Source organism: Perca flavescens, chromosome 1 (assembly GCF_004354835.1).
Source record: "Perca flavescens isolate YP-PL-M2 chromosome 1, PFLA_1.0, whole genome shotgun sequence".
NCBI classification, from domain to species: Eukaryota; Metazoa; Chordata; class Actinopteri; order Perciformes; family Percidae; genus Perca; species Perca flavescens.
In genome coordinates this window covers 26,348,156-26,367,902 of record NC_041331.1, presented here as the reverse complement: position 1 = coordinate 26,367,902, position 19,747 = coordinate 26,348,156, and the positions used below count along the sequence as shown (strand labels likewise).

Genomic DNA, 19,747 nt, shown 5'->3' with positions numbered 1-19,747 from the left:
CCACTATTTTCTCTCCGGTGTTATTTTCCACTGTGTCAAAACTAACAGTCATAAGCGTCCACTAGAAACAGTAATGCCGGCAGAGAACAGAAGCACAACAAGCTCAACTAACTGAACCCATGGAGAGGCACAAGGTTGCAGGCTGCTGCTATCGAGATCTCCAGGGAACAATAAGCAATCTACTGTCAACAGTTTTAGGTTATAGACTGATCGTCTTTCAGTAGCTCTCGCTCACAGCTGTGGAAAAGGCAGTATCAAGAACTAAAATTAACATTCCGACTTTGGAAACACAGCAAATAGGCTAAAACAAACTAGTGCGAATCTCTGAGTGAATTACAACTCAGTTAAAGCAAAAGGCTTAATTTAGGCTTCGTTTTTCTAATTATCCTATACACTATCATGTCACATAAAACAAGCTAAAGATCCATTGCGGCACTAAATTAAACTGGCCACAGTTCTGCTGGTGATATTCTGACGGAAAAGTGTAAAATCCACTTTACCTTTATCCCTGGATCATAAAATGCCTGCAGGAGTCGATCTCACGTCCCCGTCCGAGTTTCTGTGCTCACAGCTCGGCAAAGCTTCCACCTCACTCCTCCTGCGTCCCTTCGTAAATATTATGACTGCATTATACAAACAATATTCATGTGCAAAAACGTCCAACATCTACACAGGACGCCGCGAACAGACGGGCATATCGCATCAGATTGAGTATTAGCTGATCTAACGGGGCTTTTGCTAGATTTTTTATTTAAAGAAGGCCAGGGAAAATGTTTACATTTTGCTGTATAAACATCCTGCCCATGTTCCTGTCTATCTTTTACAGAAATCAGAAGGGTGGTTTTGAATAAGAAAGGCATGTTCTCTGGTAAATAATTTTCATACACTAAAAATGTTTTATAAAATATTTAGTTTAATAATAATAGAGACATGGCCTATGTACCGTGCTGGTGCATCAAGCATGTGACCTGAAATTGAGAGATACTGTTTGCACTGCAGGCTTATGAATCTACACAGTTTATATCACTATCATCAATATTTAGTGTTAAAATAAAAATAAAATAATATTTAAAAAAACAGGCATTTGTAGGCCATCTTAAGGCCCCAGCCAGTGTAGTTACTATCAGTGTGTGATCATATAATACCAATAAGCCATTTAAATTTCGCTCTATTGTGTAGCGTACAGGCTATACGAGAGATATATTCCCTATTTCAATGTAAAGAAGGGGGAAAAAAAATTCCCTGAAAAGTGAACGCACACAGATGTGCATGCTTAAGCCCACCACTGGAGTAGGAGGGAACTGGGCGGGCCTTAACATTAGGATGGCCAAGACATCCAGCTTCCAATGCGCTGATGGCAACAGATAAGTAAAAAGTGAGCTCCTCGGACGCAAGACAACACACCAACTGAAGTGGAAAGCGGCTCCTGTTCTGCTCCTTATCCCATTTCGGACGCTGCGTACAACGCGGTACGGCTTCAGACTGCTGTTGGACTGAATCAAAAGGAAGAAGTCAGAGTTAAGAAGACAGTCTCGCCTTTGCCTCGTGCGTTAAGTTTGCCTACACTGTTACTTTTTTTGCTCTTTATGTCAGCGAATTATAATTCAACTTTGTAGTGTTTATAGCTGGAAAGGTGGAAGCAACCTATTTCGTTTGCCATCTCGAAGACTAAATTTAACTAATGACGGCAGAGGTCCAGCAGCCCCCAGCGCAGACTCCTGCCCAGAGCAGCCCGATGTCTGCCCCGGAGAAGCCGCACGGACAGACTGCCGTGATGGAAACCGCCTCCTCCACTACGAAAACCAAAAAGACAAACGCAGGGATCCGAAGACCAGAGAAGCCCCCCTATTCATACATTGCTTTAATAGTCATGGCTATCCAGAGCTCTCCAACTAAGCGCCTGACGCTCAGTGAAATATACCAATTCCTGCAGAGCCGCTTCCCGTTTTTCAGGGGCTCATACCAGGGATGGAAGAACTCCGTGCGTCACAACTTGTCTCTGAACGAGTGCTTCATTAAGCTGCCCAAGGGCCTCGGCCGGCCAGGGAAGGGCCACTACTGGACTATCGACCCGGCTAGTGAGTTTATGTTTGAGGAAGGCTCCTTTAGAAGGAGACCCAGGGGTTTTAGGCGCAAGTGCCAGGCGCTGAAGCCCATGTACAGCATGATGAACGGCCTGGGATTCAACCATATCCCCGAGTCCTACAACTTCCAGGGGAGCGGCGGGGGCCTATCCTGTCCGCCCAACAGCTTGTCTCTGGACAGTGGGATTGGGATGATGAATGGACACTTGTCAGGTAACATGGAAGGGATGGGTCTGTCCGGGCACACCATGTCACACTTGTCGACCAACGGTGGACATTCCTACATGGGAAGTTGTACAGGATCCACTGGCAGTGATTACCCCCACCACGACAATTCCGCCTCCCCTCTGCTCACCAGCGGAGGAGTCATGGAGCCTCACCCCGTCTACTCGAGCTCAGCCTCGGCGTGGGCTCCGGCCCCCTCGGCGTCGCTGAATAACGGGGCCTCCTACATAAAGCAGCAGCCTCTGTCTCCTTGTAATCCAGGGGCAAACTCGCTGCAGCCAAGCTTGCCCACACATTCACTAGACCAGTCTTACTTGCACCAGAACGGGCACAGTACTACAGATTTACAAGGTAAGCTCAATGGAATTTATCTACTTAAAAAAACTGTAACATGTTTGAAACTGTATCCTTTTTATAAAGAAAACAAGTCGGGATAAGTAGATCTTAGGAAGAAATATTATGCAGGAATATTTAGTAATGTCAAACTTTTAATTTTAATTACCAGACGGTTTAAACAATAGCCTACGCATGGGTCACGGATTTTTATGGTCGTATGCCAAACGTGGGCGTAATGGAAATATTGAACAGCCTCACGTTACCTTATATTTGAATGCGTTTATTTTGCTGTCAATACACCCAGCTTATATCTCTATTGTACAAAACGGAAGAATAATTCAAATCAAGACAGCCCATTAAGGAAAATGATGCAACTAAAAGAAACCACGTATTTCCTCCCACGAAAATGAAAGCATATTTACTGTCCTGCTCCAATTGGAACAGACCACTCAAATAAAACCCAGATATCAGGTGTTTCAAACTAGCACGGTTCCAGTTTCTGGAAGTGATAAAAAAAGAGAGACAGTTTAGAGTCGTGCCAATCTCTGGGTAAGAAAAACAAGCGCGGTCGGGACCAGCCTGCCTTGCCCCGAGGCCCCGAGTCCTCCGGGACTGGCGTGCAAAGGGCCACTGTCAATTAGCCCTGCAAGGCCGCCTCCACTTTTGACAATCCTAATCGCGCTTGCTAAATGGACTCAGTCTGTGAGGAATAGAGTTAGAAACTATAGCTCTATATATGTCCTCTACAAATTAAGTAGCCTATAGAATGTATCTTTATATATATTTTTTTAAATATAGCCTATATATAATAATTTATCTTTAAAAGGTTCATGGGCTTCCTTTCACAAATCAAAGTGTGGTAGGACAAATGTGGAGAAACACCAGTGTTAGGATAGATACTCCATTTAAATTAACATATTTATTTTTTAATATATGATACTTATATACTTTCTATTACAGCCTACTTTTATAACGAATGGATCCATCAAATAAAGTCAATGCTATGGCTGCTCTAAGAGGATATGTCTATCATTGATAACTGACAATTAACAATTAAAGCCTACAGAAAGTATTTATATAACAGTTGTAATCATTCTTTTGTTCTATATGTTTTTGCAGAGCCTCAAACAACATTCTTAGAAATGGTCAAAGACTCATTAAACGTACTTGCGAAGTTACATATTTTCATTGTTTTTCAATCGATATTTTTGAAATGTTTTTCGCAGGTATTCCTCGGTACCATTCCCAGTCTCCAAGCATGTGTGACCGGAAGGAGTTCGTCTTCTCGTTCAACGCCATGACGTCCTCAGCGATGCACTCACCGAGCAGCAGCTCGTACTACCACCACCAACAGGTCTCCTACCAGGACATCAAGCCCTGCGTTATGTGATGCCCCCCACGGACAACCTGCAGACCAGAGGACGGTGTCACAGACTTGAGCCATGCAGCAGGGTGAACTGAAATGAGAACAAACGAGTAAATAACCACTGAGAGACATAAAGGCATGCCCCGGCCCATGGAGAGCGCTCACTGCTTCAAGTAGACCGGACTACTTTTGTGTAGGCTACGGTTTCACACTGCGACAAAGACACGGAGACAGGCCAATCACAAAGCAACAACATAAGAATAATAATAATAAAACTAACTTTTTCATGCCATCAACATCGACCAGCGGGGTAAAGACTGGGTATATGAAACCCTGCTGCTGTCTGGTACTTAGTCCTGCAGAGCGGATGACTACAACTTCACACTTTAATGTTTATTCTTCTTGTTTAAGTAGGCCAATGTAAAAATGCACACGTCCATTTTCCCCGTCTGAAGTTTATACATACTTTTATTTCCTCTGACAAATTAGACTGAGGCTTTTTTTTCTTTTTTTGGACTTTAATACCAGCGTTGAATTTTTAAATGAACAATTATGGACATCACATAAACATGTCCATATGTAAAAACGATGAAGGCACTTTTTGAATAGCCTAGCGCATCTTTTTATTTATTCTGTAGGCCTACATATTTTAATTTCAGGCGAATTGGCCAAGGAGGTATATTCTGTATTGGCAATATTTGTCAGAACGCTTGTTATTTGTTTTAAAATGAAATTGAGGATATATTGTAAGCACTGTTATGTCGTCTGTGTTAGATATATGTAGACCATTACTTTCAGCACTGTATACTTATATAATGTTAGGAAAATTAGCAAGGTTCCATCAATGAGGGCTAATTGTTAGGTTTTATTACAGCAAATCATTTGTAAGAAATAAAATATATCTGTTGGGCTGTTTAAGCCTAAATCCAAAAAAAAGAAAAAAAAAGAATCGATTTCATCACCCATAATTCATGCAAATTTTTGGGGGACACTACAAATATCCCACCAAAACTGTAAATCTCATGTTGGTGATCACGATTACACAATCAACCCAAAATTTGTAGTATTTAAAGAATGGAGCAAGGTCTGCTTTTTTTTCTTTAAACATCACAATATTTATAATAGGTTTCTAACACATGGTTTGCAATTAATTAATCAAACTGAAAAGGTGGGTAAACTGAGTTCACATGGCTTTAATGTACTAAATCTATGGGGATACTGAAGAAAAAAAAATTAAAAGCATAATATGCATATAAAAAAGGTCCATACTAGTACTACAGTACTGCAACAGAAAAATGTTCCAGGAATATCACAGTGGTGTCTTGTTATAATGCAGTTCATGATTGAGGCCAAAGTCCAACAGTTTAACTAACAGTCTGTTTTCATCTGGCAGGAGCAGGTCATGCCTGTTATTTTAAGATGACATTAAATGAACAAATCTGATTTTCAACAAAACAATGATTAACTGATTATAGATTTTAAATAAATGGTTTTAAAGAACAGTTGTTTTATGCCCTCTATGTAAGGAGTGTCTGCAGAAAGCAATTAAGGCGTACGAAATCAGAGGCATTAATCTCACCCGCGTTTGCTTACAGGGTGAAAAGCTCTGGTAGGTTTAGTTATTTCCCTCAAAAGCATTTTTTTCCCCCCAAAGGATTGTTATGCTGAATAGTTTAGGAGTGTAAATAGAAGAAAAAGCTTCAGTGGGTTTTACATACAATATGAAAGGATGCTGTGTAGGTTTAAGCTTTGTTTCTCCTCTTAAAGCACTCTTTACTATTACTGAGCCAATTCACCAAAACGCTCCAAATCAATTTGTTTATTATAGAAGTTGCAAAATTCACAACTGTTAGTTTTACTGGCTAGTAAAACTGGCAATGCAATAAAAGTAATATTAATTTGGATTTGGCACAAATAAAATGTGATTGCGGGGCAGCAGTCTATTCTGTGAGCATCCACATAGTTCACTCAAGTCAGATTTCCCTTGTAAGTTAAATCAAGTAACTGAATTGTAATTTAAGAGGTCTTCATGTTAATTTTACTTCGCAAGTAATGCTGTCGAGGCGCGTGTGTACACATGCATCTTTACTTCAGGCCGTAAACATGCTGTCTTTAAATACTTGGGTAGCTTTGAAATCTCACAGCATGACCACTGACTGAACCCCAGTAAAACGAGCATGCCATCGAGCACACAGATAGCAGGCTCAACAGCAGGGGAACAGCGCATTAACAAACCGATGACATTTGCCGAGGTTCAGTGATCTGGCAGTGCTGAGGGAGTGAGATGGGGCTCCACAGCTGTTCCCTCACTAGGCCTGCATGACAGCTCCATAAAAAGCCTAAGGCCTGCTCTGTGCAGACAGACATGATGTGTGCTTGTGTTTCAATACAATCAAGCCTTCAGTGAAAACGGGGCACTTGTCTGGCACTGCTGACTGACCCGAGTGATCAGTTACCAGGTAATGTCTGTGCAGACAGAACGACATTTAAACATTACAGGGCACAAGATATGGGTTATTGGGTGCTGATGAGCGTCTTGCATGGGTTTAAAACTCTTAGTATTTCAGTTTTAGTTAGTTAATCTCTTGCTCTCTACTGCAGATAGAGCCATTACCAAAATAAGGCAACAATGAATTGTCACCCTATATGATGTGTTACCAATCAAGAAAACAATAACTGGATGCATAATCCAAAGTTTGCTTGAAATAGATAAAACAATTTGAATTATGAGTTTTATATTTGGCGAGTGTGAGATAGCTTAAGTTTAATTACTGCCTCTTCAGTAGAACAATCTGTGTTATCTGGAAGGATAGTTTGGGGGGTATCAGGCTTTGTTAAAAATGGACTACAACAGTGTAGGAGTTGGTGTTTTCAAAGTTTGCAGTTTGATCTCCAAAATGTGCGATAAGTGCAATTTCCTAAAAGCGGCATAAACAGTGTGAAGATGGTGAGTTCAAATATTTGTCAAAAATCAAAGTAAGATATTTCAGTTTATTAAAGCAAAAAGAGACTAAGCTGGAACCAGTACAGTCAAATACTTTAGTAAATAGTTATAACATGTTACAAACAGAAACATTAACACTAGAACAGTTCAGCCAGGCATGACAGTATCTCTTAACCTTTAAATGGTGAGGCTGGCATCATACTCAAACTGGCCTAACCAAACACAATGCCATTAGTATGTCATTTCTATTAACAAAAAGGAAAAAATATCACTATTTCTAAAATATTCTGAAGAAGAAAAAAAAATGTAAGCAATTAGAAATCAAAAAGCATAGCTCCAGGGGACCTCTAGCTCACCCAGTAAGAGCGTGCGCCTAAGTAGGCCGAGTCCTTTGCAGCGGCCCGGGTTTGAGTCTGACCTGCGGCCCTTTTCTGCGTGTCATCCCCCCATCTCTCTCCCACCTTTCCTGTCTGTCTACTGTCACTATCAAATGAAAGGGAAAAGCTCCCCCAAAAAATAATCTTTAAAAAAAAGAAAAAAAGAAAAGCATAGCTCCAACAAAAATAAACATCTAAATTTGTTTTTAAATAAAATAGGTTTGATGTTTTTAAAAGGTCCTCTCCATCTAGTCAAAATACACTTTTTTTGAGAATACCTAAATCCTGGGTTATGTGCAAGAATGAACTATGTACATTTTCAACAAAGTTTAATCACCACGACTAAATTATGGCTATATTAAACGCATATTGTTGCTGTAGTATGTAATCAAAATGGCATAACAATATACTAATATGTTAACGTCTTCTAAGTTTGGTTGCAACTGCACACTATGCAATTTGGCAATTGAATAGGAAAATAATAATGCTATTATGTCATTCAAATATTACATATTTTGTGAATATTGGATGACATTTGGAGAGGTAAAAAAAAAAAAAAAAAAAAAAAAAAAGTGAAAATCTGTGTAGTCAAACATTAATGTGGTCTATATGGATATATAAATGGTAGACCAATGAATTTTTAAATTGTATTAGTTGGCTTACTGGCTCAGGAATAATCATGATTGTATAAATGACCACATTGCGGTGCTATCTGCAACAAAAACGACCCAAGTTCTTCTTTGGCCTATGGCCTTAGTTAAATGTTTTTGAGAAGAGGCAGACAAACGGGTCTGAAAACATGACCCTCTTGGAGAAGGCAATACTGATGACTGGTTGTGGAAATACAATGTACTGAATACTTCACAACAATTCACTCTACACTTGCATTTTAACAAACAGATTAGATAGAGTCTATGGTTTAAAAAAGGAACATAAAATAACTGTAGTTTATCTCTAAGAACTACTCAAAAAAGCACCTTCAAGGACTGAAGGGACACACAGACCAGGAGGTGTGTGTGACAAACAAGGCACATAGGTGTATGGTTTAGTATTGTGAAAGGGTATGTACAAAATACCTTTCTAGTGAAATGCTTTTTGATTCAAGAATTGCATATTCTGTTCTGTTTAACTCATTAGCTTTAGCAGTCAATTTAGATGTCTACGGTTAAAAAAAAAAAAAAAAAAAAAAAACTAAATTCTTCTTAAGGCTTACTTGACTTGGCTGAGTATTGCTTATGGCTATTACTGCTCAGTCTTTTCATTGGTGTCACTCTCAGTATCTGGTTGTGCAGTTTTAGATATCGGAGCCGTTGGTGGTCTCGGTCTCCGATTAGACTGTCCGGACCTCTTGCCTCCGCGCTGGCTCTTGGCCATCTCAGCCTGCAGACTGTGACCATTCAGACTGAGATCCTGCAGAGCCTCCAGGGCCTGCTCTGCTGCCTGGGGGTCGCTGTAGTCCAGGAAGGCCCTGTGTTGAGCTCCCTGCCAGGTGAGCCTCAGTGGGATGGCCTCCCTCTCTCTAAGGGCAGTTTTCAGCTCACTAACACGCAACCCAGCAGGGATTCCCCCAAGGTAAACTGTGGTCACACTCAGAGGGAGCTTACGTTGAGATATGACTTCACCTCCACCTTCCTCTGGGCCCTTCTCCTTTATGTTCTCTCCCGTTTTCCCCCTTCCTTGCTCATTACCTCCCCCACCATCTCCTCGGCTTTCTTTCCTCACTCTAGTTGGGCGCCACTGTCTAGCTTTCTGTTCTGACTCTGCCATTTTCTCCGGTTTGGATTCTCCCTCATCATCCTGCTGTATCTTCTGCCTTGGCCTCCGTCTGGTTTGCCTTTTGGGTTGACTGGTCTGCAGACCAGGCTCTGGTGCAACGGGCGCCGCCCCCAGTGTTACATCCTTTCCAGCTTCTTCCTCCAGAGCACGCAGCTTCTTCAGGATGGGGATCTTCTCCAGCTTTTCTGTGTCCAGCTGAAGACACAAAAACTGGCTCAGTAAGGCTGAAAAAGGGAAGAGACACACGCACGCACTGTACCTACGAATGAGTTAAATTAATAAAGCAAAAGTTGACAAATTATGCTATAGAAATACAATTATCTTTCTAGCAACAGGACTCTTCACTTCCCAAGCAGTTAAAAATAAAGACTGCTCTCTTGATTTGTTGGGCCTGTAAGTGTCTTGGCAGCCTTTGATACAGACCAGTCCTGTAAAGGATATACAGGGCCATTGTTTTTACACTGGCCTGTTTGACCTGTCGTTCCCCTGCCCTTGCAGAGCCAAGCTGGCTGGGCAGAGGAGCCTTTGATGATCAGACATGGCCTTCCTGCCAGTGAGGTCACTGGGTCCTGTTTACTTACATGCGTGTCTTAAGGAGCCCAGAGGTTACACACAAACTCTCCACACGTTATGAAGAACGCCCCCATCATGTCTAAAGAAATGATCAGGTGGAAAAACACTTAACATCTCTCTGCCAGTGTCAGTGAAATTTAAATAGACAGAAGATAAAGTGCAATTTGAAAATTATACTCAAATTGTTCAGTCTTTTGTGTTTATAGGTTGCCATGTGTCTAGGAGTATATACTGTATATAAAAACTAAAATATTTAGCATATAAAAACTAAAATGCTAACTCATTATCATTGATTAATAGACTGAACAGAAAAGACAAAAAGAATAACGTGATTATTATTAGAGCAGAGAAATGAAATGCATCCAGAAGCACAATGAATATGAGAGTCCTCTGATGAGGTGTCATGTCATTACACGTCCATTAGAGGGCAGTGTCGCTAAGCAGAGAGGCTAAATATTTTGTTAGGGGCCAAGGACAGAGCATCTGTTCAATAAGCTTTTATCTGTTCCAGTTAAAGAGTCAAAGATTTGTAGGTGTGCAAGAAGGCTACAGCTAAAACTTTACAGCACAATTGGACAACAGCTGTCCAATAACACATACACTTTATAAAACAAAATGAGTTGCTGTCTGTAACACCTTTCATTTTAATGTTAAACACAAAAAGGTGTTCATTACGATACATTTTATCATTAAAAATGTTAAAACTGTTAAAATGTAACCCAGATGCATATTGTCCGATAGAAGAGTGATACTTTAGTGTAAACCCGAGTGCTTAAAATGCAGTACAACAGGTTTGGATTCTGTAAAGATTATAATATTTTACATCTCATCAATTGGTTAAACAAGTTAAACCATCACATCATGTATGCCAAACAAACGTTATTTGTAAGACTGATCCATTCACAGAAGGACTGAATCACTGATGGGTTGCTTTTAATAAAGCTATAGGAATGGTTGTAGTGTTTTTTTTTATTCTTTTCCCATTTTTTGTGATACAATACATTTTAAAACATTAAAAGCAATTAAACCTGAAAGTCTGACATACAATATGCATGTTTTGTGGACTTACAGTATGGTAGCACTAGACACAGTTCAGAGATGTTCTTTTAATTTACCTTAGTCCAGATGATTCCCTGTGGTTTGGGGATCTGGCAATCTGTTTTAATGACTCTGGTGGGTGTGAGGATGTAGTCCACAGTCAGGTCATGACTTTCTTTTAACTCCTCTGGAATGTCCATCACCTGAAAGCACAAATATCTCAATTAGCACCAAAACAACAGGTCAGTAATCATGTGTTTGAACAGACATTTTTAATCAGAATTTCATGAATTGAGAGAAGGAAATTATTTGTTTAAATCATATTTTCAAGTTTGTTGCTAGAAACAATTTCTGAAATATGCATTTATTCAGTGGTGTAAATTAAAGACATGCGCAATTTGGGTCAGGCATTTGCCATTCGTGACATTTTACACACTACAATGTAAACTGATGAATCGAAAAACTATATATAATGATGAATGGGGGTCTGGGGGTCCTCCCCCAGGAAATCTTGAGCATTAAACACTTAAATTCCTGCGTTCTGTTGATTTTTTTCTTCAATTTATGGTGGATTGTCTTTATTTATGTAAAGGAAACAGGTGACAATTCAAAATACAAAATATATAAAATTAATATAATGCAGTAAGGCTCTCAGGCATTCTGTAATGCTTTCAAATATGTATTCTCCTGTAGATCAACTTTTCTTATTTAATGTTATCCCTGCTGAGAAAACACATGTAGGCATGATATACTATTCCTTCTTTTTGTGCCTTTTGTTTGAGGAAGTAATTTCTTTAAATGTGCATGTACATTTTTATAGCTGATATGGGTTTCAGAAATATTTCTGCAAAATGTGCACATTCAAAACAAACTTATCCCATCCATGTTCCCAGAAATTTGGAGAATAGTCATATTTTAAGAAATAATGAGGATAGCTATAATTAAATGAGAATAAACTCACAAGGTTTAAAAAATAAATAAATCTACCTTTCCTACAGTCTACTGTGCATTATGTTATTGCTCTGCTGATATCTCATTCAGACCGTCGGTCTGACAGACACAGAGCCCTGTTTTGGACTTTGGATGAGACAAAGCTTAACAAAAACGGCTGTATGCTGCTCTTTTTAAAGAGGTGGAAAACTGAAGGAATAAGTGGAGCGACACGTCTGCCACAGCATGCCCGTAGCAGAGTGCGTTCATTATAATCAACTGAAGCTGCTACACTGACCACGGAAGCCGCGCTGCTCACCTCTATTTTTACAGAGACAGTGGACGGACAGGTCTGCTTCAGAGCTGTATGATTGTGCCTGAACACGACGAGAAGACGGTGGGCAGTGGGCGACTTTGGAGGCGGGCTGTAGGCTGCCCACCCAATCAGAAGTTAGAAACAGTACTGGTATTTCCTGTGCTATTTCTTCCATTGGCTGAACCCTTTTTCTTAACTTCTGATTGGGTGGGCAAGACACACATTTGGGTGGGCTGAGCCCACCCCTGCCCCTAGCTACCGCCGGCCTTGATTTCACCTGTACTGGACAAGATAAAGAAAATAATAAAGGTTCCATGACACAACATGTTCAGAACTCTAATGAAAAAGTAAACTAACCTGGCAGTCATGGACAACAGTAACCACCACAGTAGACTCATCGACAGCTCCCATTAAGGCCATCATGCCATACTCCAAGTCAGCAAAGCCCTCTCCTTTTCCAATTCGCAAGCCTGCAGGAGAAGACAGGAGAACCTTTTAAAAAAGGCAGGTTCTGCCAAATGTGATACAAAGAATAACCGTCTACATTAATCTCCGGTGTAGCAATTTCTTGGTTAGACTATATCACAGATACACTTTGTGTATAAGGTCAGAAAAAAAAAAAACAGTACTCCAATACTCGATTTTAATCTAAAAACTGCACTGAATTAGAACACACTGACATGTTGAGGGCGGCTGTAGTAATGTTTTCAATTCATAAAAATAACTACACTGATGGGAGCATCCATGACCCCTGTGCAACAAATCCTTAATGAGAACCATGTGGAGTGGAATACTTAGAGCAATTTGGAAGTACATGCATTATGATAAACATGTCCGTTTCACCGCAGCACTGCATCACTTATCTCAGGCCTTTTGAAAATGAGGATCGAAATGTATTGTGAGTGATGGGACAATTTACATGGAGGGCAGAGCACATGTAAAGGAGCAAAATGGATCTGATTATGCTCATCTGACCAGAGTCTCATTTCTGTTCCTCTTCACATCTCCCTGACAGGGTGTCCTGGTGCCTCAAGTGGGCCAGAAACACATTAACTGATCTCATTGCAATATTTAATCTCTTAAGGTCCTTTCAGTCTCCTGTCATTTTCAACAGTGTAGTAAACAACCATAATAGGATATCATTTATCATCTTCAAAGTACTGGGTTAGCAGAGTCAGTATCTAATAACAGACCCGAGTCTTCAGTCACAGTCAAATTGTGCTGCACCTACATTGCACAATACATAAGTATTGGATGGAATAAAATACTAATGATTTTGCAGCTCAGTCTTACCAGTCGTTAGTACTTAAACTAAAATGAATAATTTGTAAGTTATCTAAATCAGCAACAACACAGGTGGCTTTAACTACTGTTTATTTACGGGTGAGGAGTGTGTTTTAATCTGGCCTTTGTTAAATTAGACTTTACTGTCCGTATGGGGAAATTGGTCTTTTGATCTACCACACTTATATAAATCCATAGATACATTATTAGGCATGTGTTTATACTAATTTGGCATCTGTTAGTGAGGCATATTTGCAATTTCTTCAGGCTCCCGTTACTTAATGGAATTGGTATGGTGAGGAGGTAAATTGTCGGGTCACCTTTCTCTGACACCGCCACAGAGCCGACCACCACCAGGTCTACCTTCACCTTCGTATCCAGGTCAACAGGCACACTGAAGTCTTTCACACCCTGAAGAAAGAGGTTCAGAAGACAGGCAGAGAAGATAAAATAGAATAGGTTAATGAATCATAAGATTTTGTGTTCAAATGTTCATGACAAATATGTAAAATCACAAAGTTGAAACCTGAGAGGAAGAGCATATGCGTAGCTGTTCTTTGCTGGCCCCCTGAGGAGGAGTGATATTATTGAAAAGGCCGGTACGAAGACGAGGAGTTGGGACCAATAACTTTTTCTGCGCCTGCGAAAGATTGTGCCAAAAATTAGCAAAGAGACATTTACAGTTATTTAATGATAAGCAGATTAATTAGTGGCTGGGGGAGGGTTTAGTGAGTGATGATAAAAATAACAAATATGTACATTCAAATTCAGTAGATGCAAAGCAATGATGTACATGAAATGTCACTTCAAGAAGTGAACCAGAGGATGTAATACATAAACTTACATACTTCCTTAGCAAGTTATGGAGTCTAAAAAAGGATTTGTAATCATTCCTCTAAAATAATTGTTCTGAATTTCTAACACAATTTGTAAACAAATGTCGGTTATACAAAATGAGGCACTCTGGTTCTTTGTGTGTGTTTCCACAATGAAGTGCTACCTCTAGCACTGCCAGCCGGGCACCTTCCAGAGGTTTATCAGGATCCACCTTCACCTCTGTGGCCTGGGTGAACACCTGCAGTTCAGGTACCTTGGCACAGGCTGTGAAAGCACCCTGGTTGAGAGGAGAGGAGAGTACAAGCTGACAGCAGTATATATTTTTTTTTTTTTTTTTTAGAGTCAACTTACTTCCAGAGTGACAAAGCGTGCCTGCAGCTGGGGTCTGTCTGGGTTTACTTTGATTGTCTGGCTGGACTTAAACTCCCACAGGTCTGAAATCCTGTCGCATGCTTGAATTGCACCCTGGTCAGTAAGTACACAGTACTAGTAACTACACAAATGAGCATTGATGCAGACAGTAGGGGTGCACAATATATCGACTCAATATAGTTATCGCGATATCACGTTGCGTGATATTATACCGGAAGTCTCGCAATAATTACGCGATATTTTGTTTACGTTGCATCCCGCCCGACATATAACCAAAGAGTATAGAAGCAACAAGAGGAGAAACTAAATAGAACATTGTGTTGCATTCAGTCCAAGATGGCGGAGCTGCACTCAATAGACTCTTCCTTTGCAAGCTGCAGCACAACGTTCTCTTGAGTTTAGCCTCTTCTTACGTCTACACTCTTTGATGCACCTCTCGAAAAATACACATCACTTGGTAGCGTTGCAATTCCCCGACTCATTTCCTGGTTCTCCTTCTCCATAAACATGAAATAAAGGAGAGGGTTAACTTCTCCTGATACAGATCCCCCACCGTGTTCAGAAAGAACAGGGGAGACACTTTGGTTCTCTCACTATAACGTTAGAGTAGCTACTCACTCCGAAGAAAAACACCTTCACTCTCTCCCTTCTTTCTCGCTCTACCACACACACACACCGGCTAGCTCGACGCACACACCAGCGGAGAAGTATAAACAAACATCAGCTGCGTGGAGTGCCTTATTTAGGTGCCACTTAAATGCCTGCGCTTCTCTCTGATGATCCGAAAACGGACGTTAAGGGAAACTCAACTGAAACATCGCCGCACGGGAGGCTAGTTAACAAACACTTGGCATTAGCGTTAGCTAGTTAGCGCTACACCTGACAGCAGGTAACGTTAGCCTACCGTTAGCTAGCAGCTAACCGAGCATTTTAACAGAGAAACAAATTAGGTTAAAATGCTGACAGCTAAACGGTGAAGAGTGTGTCTGTATTTCACTGGAAAGAACTGTAACACCAGACTGTAGCTGCCGTTGTCTGAAAAACAGAACAGACTGAGCCTCGCTCTGCATTCAAAGAAATTGTAAAATACGCTTTCCTATACAATGTTTGGCCCATTGACACACATGTACACACATGTACACACACACACTAATATATATATATATATATATATATATATATATATATATATATATATATATATATATATATATATATATATACACACACACACACACACACACACACACACACATACATACACACACATTATATATATAATTCTTTCAGTTCAGGCAACATTTTAAATGTATCGTTTTAGCACTGGGAAATACGAAATCTATTTTTGATGCGTTTTCCCATAACTTTGTTAATTTTACATGTTTAAAAATATCTAAATTAATATCGAAATATTCATTATCAAGATCACATTTTTTTCAATATCGTGCACCCCTAGCAGACAGGACACCAATCATTAAAAAAAAAAAAATTCAAGAATGTCAGTCAAGAAGCTACTGTGAAAACCTCATACCCTGGTGTCATTAATGTAGTTTACCCATACAGGCAAAAGAGCCCATATGACCTCATTTTCAGATTTTTACTTATATTTTGAGTTTCTACTAGAACATGTTTACATACTGTAGTGTTTTTAAAAAAAAAAAAAAAACACATTTTCCTCATACTGTCAGTCCTGAATATACCTGTATTCCCACTGTCTGAAACACCAGTCTCTTTGTGTTTGTCAGTTAAATTGCGTTAACCTACCTTGAAATTTGGGATTCTGTTGTGAACTGGCCTGGGGAAATTGGCCAGATTATTTTCTTCGATGTAGTCCCAAACTTTCTCACGAATGTCCCATTTCGTCGCTTCTGGAAGAGAAAATGACACAGGTTTTTATGACCGACTCTTTTGAAGTAAACGCTAGCATTAGCCAAACATTTACAATAGCTACATTAGCATAAATTGGCGTTTATTTATAGCCACAAAACAAAAGTCACTAAGATTTAACCGGATTAACTTCTTTAACATGTTCTATTGTGTTATTTCGGGATATAAATTAGTCTCTGCTACAACGGATCAGGCTTTATCCGAATAGCTAGCTAGCTAGCTAAACAAGACGACGCAGCATTAGCCAAACATTTACAAATGCTATACATTAGCATGAATCGACATTCATTTTTAACGACATAAGAAACGCCACAAACACTCAACCTACCCGGATTTATTTCTATAACAGGCTCCATTGTGGGTTTTGGTGATACAAATTAGTCTCTGCTACACTCAGTTACACTACACGGAGCAAAGCCTTACACATGAGCTCGGTAACATAACACTGATGGAACAGCTGCTTGTCAGTGTTTATTGGTGCTACGGCGGCTCAGAAAAGTCAGTTTTAACGTTTTAACTAATCGCGAAGCCTAACGCGTCAAGGCCTAGCTGTCAGGGAACCATAGTAAAAGCCGGTTTAACAAAGCACTATATTACAGCACAGTTTTGAAATACCTGTTCGCACACCAGCAGCCGTTATCCTGTAACGTTACGCATTCCACATTTTTAATGATTTTGTACAGTAGTTATCGTAGCCAGTCTTTCATATCCTGTGGGGATAGGTCTGGTAATACGAGACAGGACTCTGCGAGAATCTCCCAGCTCTCTGCCAATCACGGGAAAGCATGGTACATGCATGGTCAGTGTGCGTGCGTTTGGTGGAGCAGAGGAGGGGTAATTTCTGTTGTTGTTACCAGGGCTGTTGAGTAAGAGTAAGAGCCCTGTTCTCTGTAAGACATTACGAAACGTGTAAGTTTTCTAGGCACTTTTCTTAGTGCTTTAATAAACCTGTAATGTGAGAACTTTACTCGTCTCCAACTAAGTGGAACATTGTGTGTGCATATATAGGCCTACTGTGAATAAATGGATCGCCGAATCCAAAATAATACAGCCCACTGGATTTATTTTTAGCCCGGAACTGCGTCCAAAACAAGTTAGAGAGGCCTATTAGTTTTGTGAAAGTCAAAGATATGACTGATTATTTTGTGGTGTATTTGGCCTTCTGCATGTGCGTATGAAAAAAAGTCACACAAAATGTGATTTTAAGGAATAAAATAATATAGAAGCTAAAAAGAAGAAAAACATAAAATTGAGGGCTTCTCAATTGTAGGCTAACAATATATTCATATATGATGTATCGCTAAATCTACCCAACACTAGCAGATAGCTATGTATTTCTCAAATAAAATACGTGCAACTGTCAGAATGAGTAGTGTTGAAAAATCTGTGTTTCAGAATCTCTGAAGAAGGAGAGGCTGGGGTCCAAATGAAAGGTTAACACAAAGATTTATTAATAAAAATGATAAGTCAAAATACAGAGAAATTACGCTGCAGCGGGCCTTGGAAATAGTTGCTTAACCCTTAAGTTTCCACATCGATTCCGCCCCGAATCACGGTTGCCCCCCTGCTTTATTCCTCCAATCCCAGGGGCGGTTACTTTTCTCCTTCGTGAGTAAGAGCCTTCCTCATAGGCTCTTTGTTGGCATGGTGACCACTGACATATATATAATGGACCAACAGACCCCGTTGCTCTGTACGGAGACCAGTGAAGGCTATTAGAAGCATTGACATATATATAATGGACCAACAGACCCCGTTGCTCTGGACGGAGACCAGTGAAGGCTATTAGAAGCACTTTTCCGGTGATCTCTTGCTTTACTGCGCAGCCTCCAACTGACAGAGACAACGTGAGCAACGTGTCTGAAAGTTGTAAGTCTTCTGGTAGCTGTTAACCTGACTCCGCCAGATGGATCGCTTCACATTTGCTCGGCACATCCATCTGGGAACTTTGCGTTGGAGAACTTTTGGAAAGGGGTGAAAATACTGTTTAGCTGATTGGATGAAGCATCTGTCTATCACCTATGTTGGTGATAGACGGGCCAAATCAACCAATCAGATCCACGAAGCGTATGAAAATACAACCACAAGCCCGCCCCTGCTGCTGCAGGCAAAGCATAGCTCGTTAGCTCAGCAAGCAGGCAACATGTCGGTAAAGGATATTTGCCGTTTGTGTAACGAGAATTTAGGAATAAAAGGCACCATTTCAGGTTCCCGGACCGCTGTCTGAAAATACTGTTAAGCTGATTGGATAAACCATCTGTCTATCACCACCTAACCCGCCTCAAAACCAACGCTGATTGGCCCGGTCGTTTGGCTAACGGCTCCAAATTTTCTCTATCTCAAGATGCCAGACTGATCTGCGAGTGGAAAACTGGAGCTCGCGAGATCACGACGGTCTCACGAGGCTAGGTAGCTGTGCCAAGAGATATCTCAATCATTCCCAATCTTATAGAGACGGAGAGTGTAGGTGTATGTAAGGAGATAACATGGGCACAGGCTAATTATTGCTAACTAACATGCTAGTTAAAATTAGTAATTAAACCTAAACAGCTAATGTAAGTCTAAACTGCCTGCGAGCTTCTCCTGTACTATACGGTAATTCCTCTACTGTGCGACAGTAAGTCACTTGGTTATGACACAATAGTTAGCCTATTTTTACAAAAACGTCTGCTACAGAGCCATAACGTGAGGTACAAGGTAATGGAGCCTTTTATACATTGTCGTGTTTCTTTAGAAATAAACAACGGACAAATAGAGTCTTTAAAGGCTTCAGATGTAAAGTTATTCACAGTCAAGTGACGTAAAAAATAAATGGCGGTCAGTGGAATGCTAACAAGAGGTGATCGCTTTGTAGCAACAAAATGGCGCCATCGTAGGTTCGCGTTCTGAAGCGAAGCTTACCCCCTTGATGGTGACAGGTTAGACGCATCTTGTTGGTTTTCTTTGCTGTCCAATTAGGAAGGACATGCTCTAAATTCTGCCCCCTAGGGGTCATTTGTACCCATAGATCAAATAGGATCTAACATGCAGATGTCGAGTCTTTTCAAGTTTACAGGAATTAACATTCTATTGTCCTAAGCAAGACTAAAGTACCAGGGGGTTGGAGACTGATAGAGGCAGAAGTTTATTTCCTGCTGTGTGGCAGAAGGTTTCTCTTTATATAATAATAGTTGGTTTTAACCTAATCAATTTAACCAAAGACAGGAAGAGAGGGGGAGAGAAAGGGTCTGTCTTTACCTATTGTTTACAGAGACAAAAGGTGGTGATTGTGATAACCAGATCAGTCTGGACCTATTATTTACAGTCAAATACATTCATTCCTATTTTCATTACCTGGTTACAGCATACAATTTATTACTTAAAACATAAAACATACATAGTTATTAAAATCAGCATTGTTAC

General features: G+C 40.3%; 2 protein-coding genes across 2 annotated transcripts; one reads left to right on the top strand and one right to left on the bottom strand.

The window, feature by feature from the left end:
* The first annotated feature begins 1,374 nt into the window (after positions 1-1,374).
* foxf1 (forkhead box F1) lies at positions 1,375-5,244 on the top strand. The gene is made up of 2 exons (XM_028579195.1): positions 1,375-2,660; positions 3,872-5,244. The coding sequence occupies exons 1-2, from the start codon at positions 1,682-1,684 to the stop codon at positions 4,033-4,035; spliced, it is 1,143 nt and encodes a 380-aa protein (XP_028434996.1). The 5' UTR covers positions 1,375-1,681; the 3' UTR covers positions 4,036-5,244.
* A 3,234-nt stretch (positions 5,245-8,478) lies between these two features.
* Positions 8,479-16,846, bottom strand: mthfsd (methenyltetrahydrofolate synthetase domain containing). The gene is made up of 8 exons (XM_028582341.1): positions 16,674-16,846; positions 16,223-16,326; positions 14,250-14,363; positions 13,776-13,889; positions 13,570-13,660; positions 12,323-12,435; positions 10,797-10,922; positions 8,479-9,303 (listed from the first exon to the last, which is right to left on the bottom strand). Exons 1-8 carry the CDS (start codon positions 16,699-16,701, stop codon positions 8,575-8,577), a joined length of 1,419 nt encoding a protein of 472 aa, XP_028438142.1. The 5' UTR covers positions 16,702-16,846; the 3' UTR covers positions 8,479-8,574.
* Between the last annotated feature and the right edge of the window lie 2,901 nt (positions 16,847-19,747).

Coding starts and splice junctions, on each gene's coding strand:
- foxf1 (XM_028579195.1), top strand. CDS start 1,682: ATGACGGCAGAGGTCCAGCAGCCCCCAGCGCAGACTCCTGCCCAGAGC. Junction 2,661..3,871: donor CAGTACTACAGATTTACAAG/GTAAGCTCAATG, acceptor TGTTTTTCGCAG/GTATTCCTCGGTACCATTCC.
- mthfsd (XM_028582341.1), bottom strand. CDS start 16,701: ATGGAGCCTGTTATAGAAATAAATCCGG. Junction 16,327..16,673: donor TGTTATAGAAATAAATCCGG/GTAGGTTGAGTG, acceptor TTTCTCTTCCAG/AAGCGACGAAATGGGACATT. Junction 14,364..16,222: donor ACAGAATCCCAAATTTCAAG/GTAGGTTAACGC, acceptor CCTCTCAACCAG/GGTGCTTTCACAGCCTGTGC.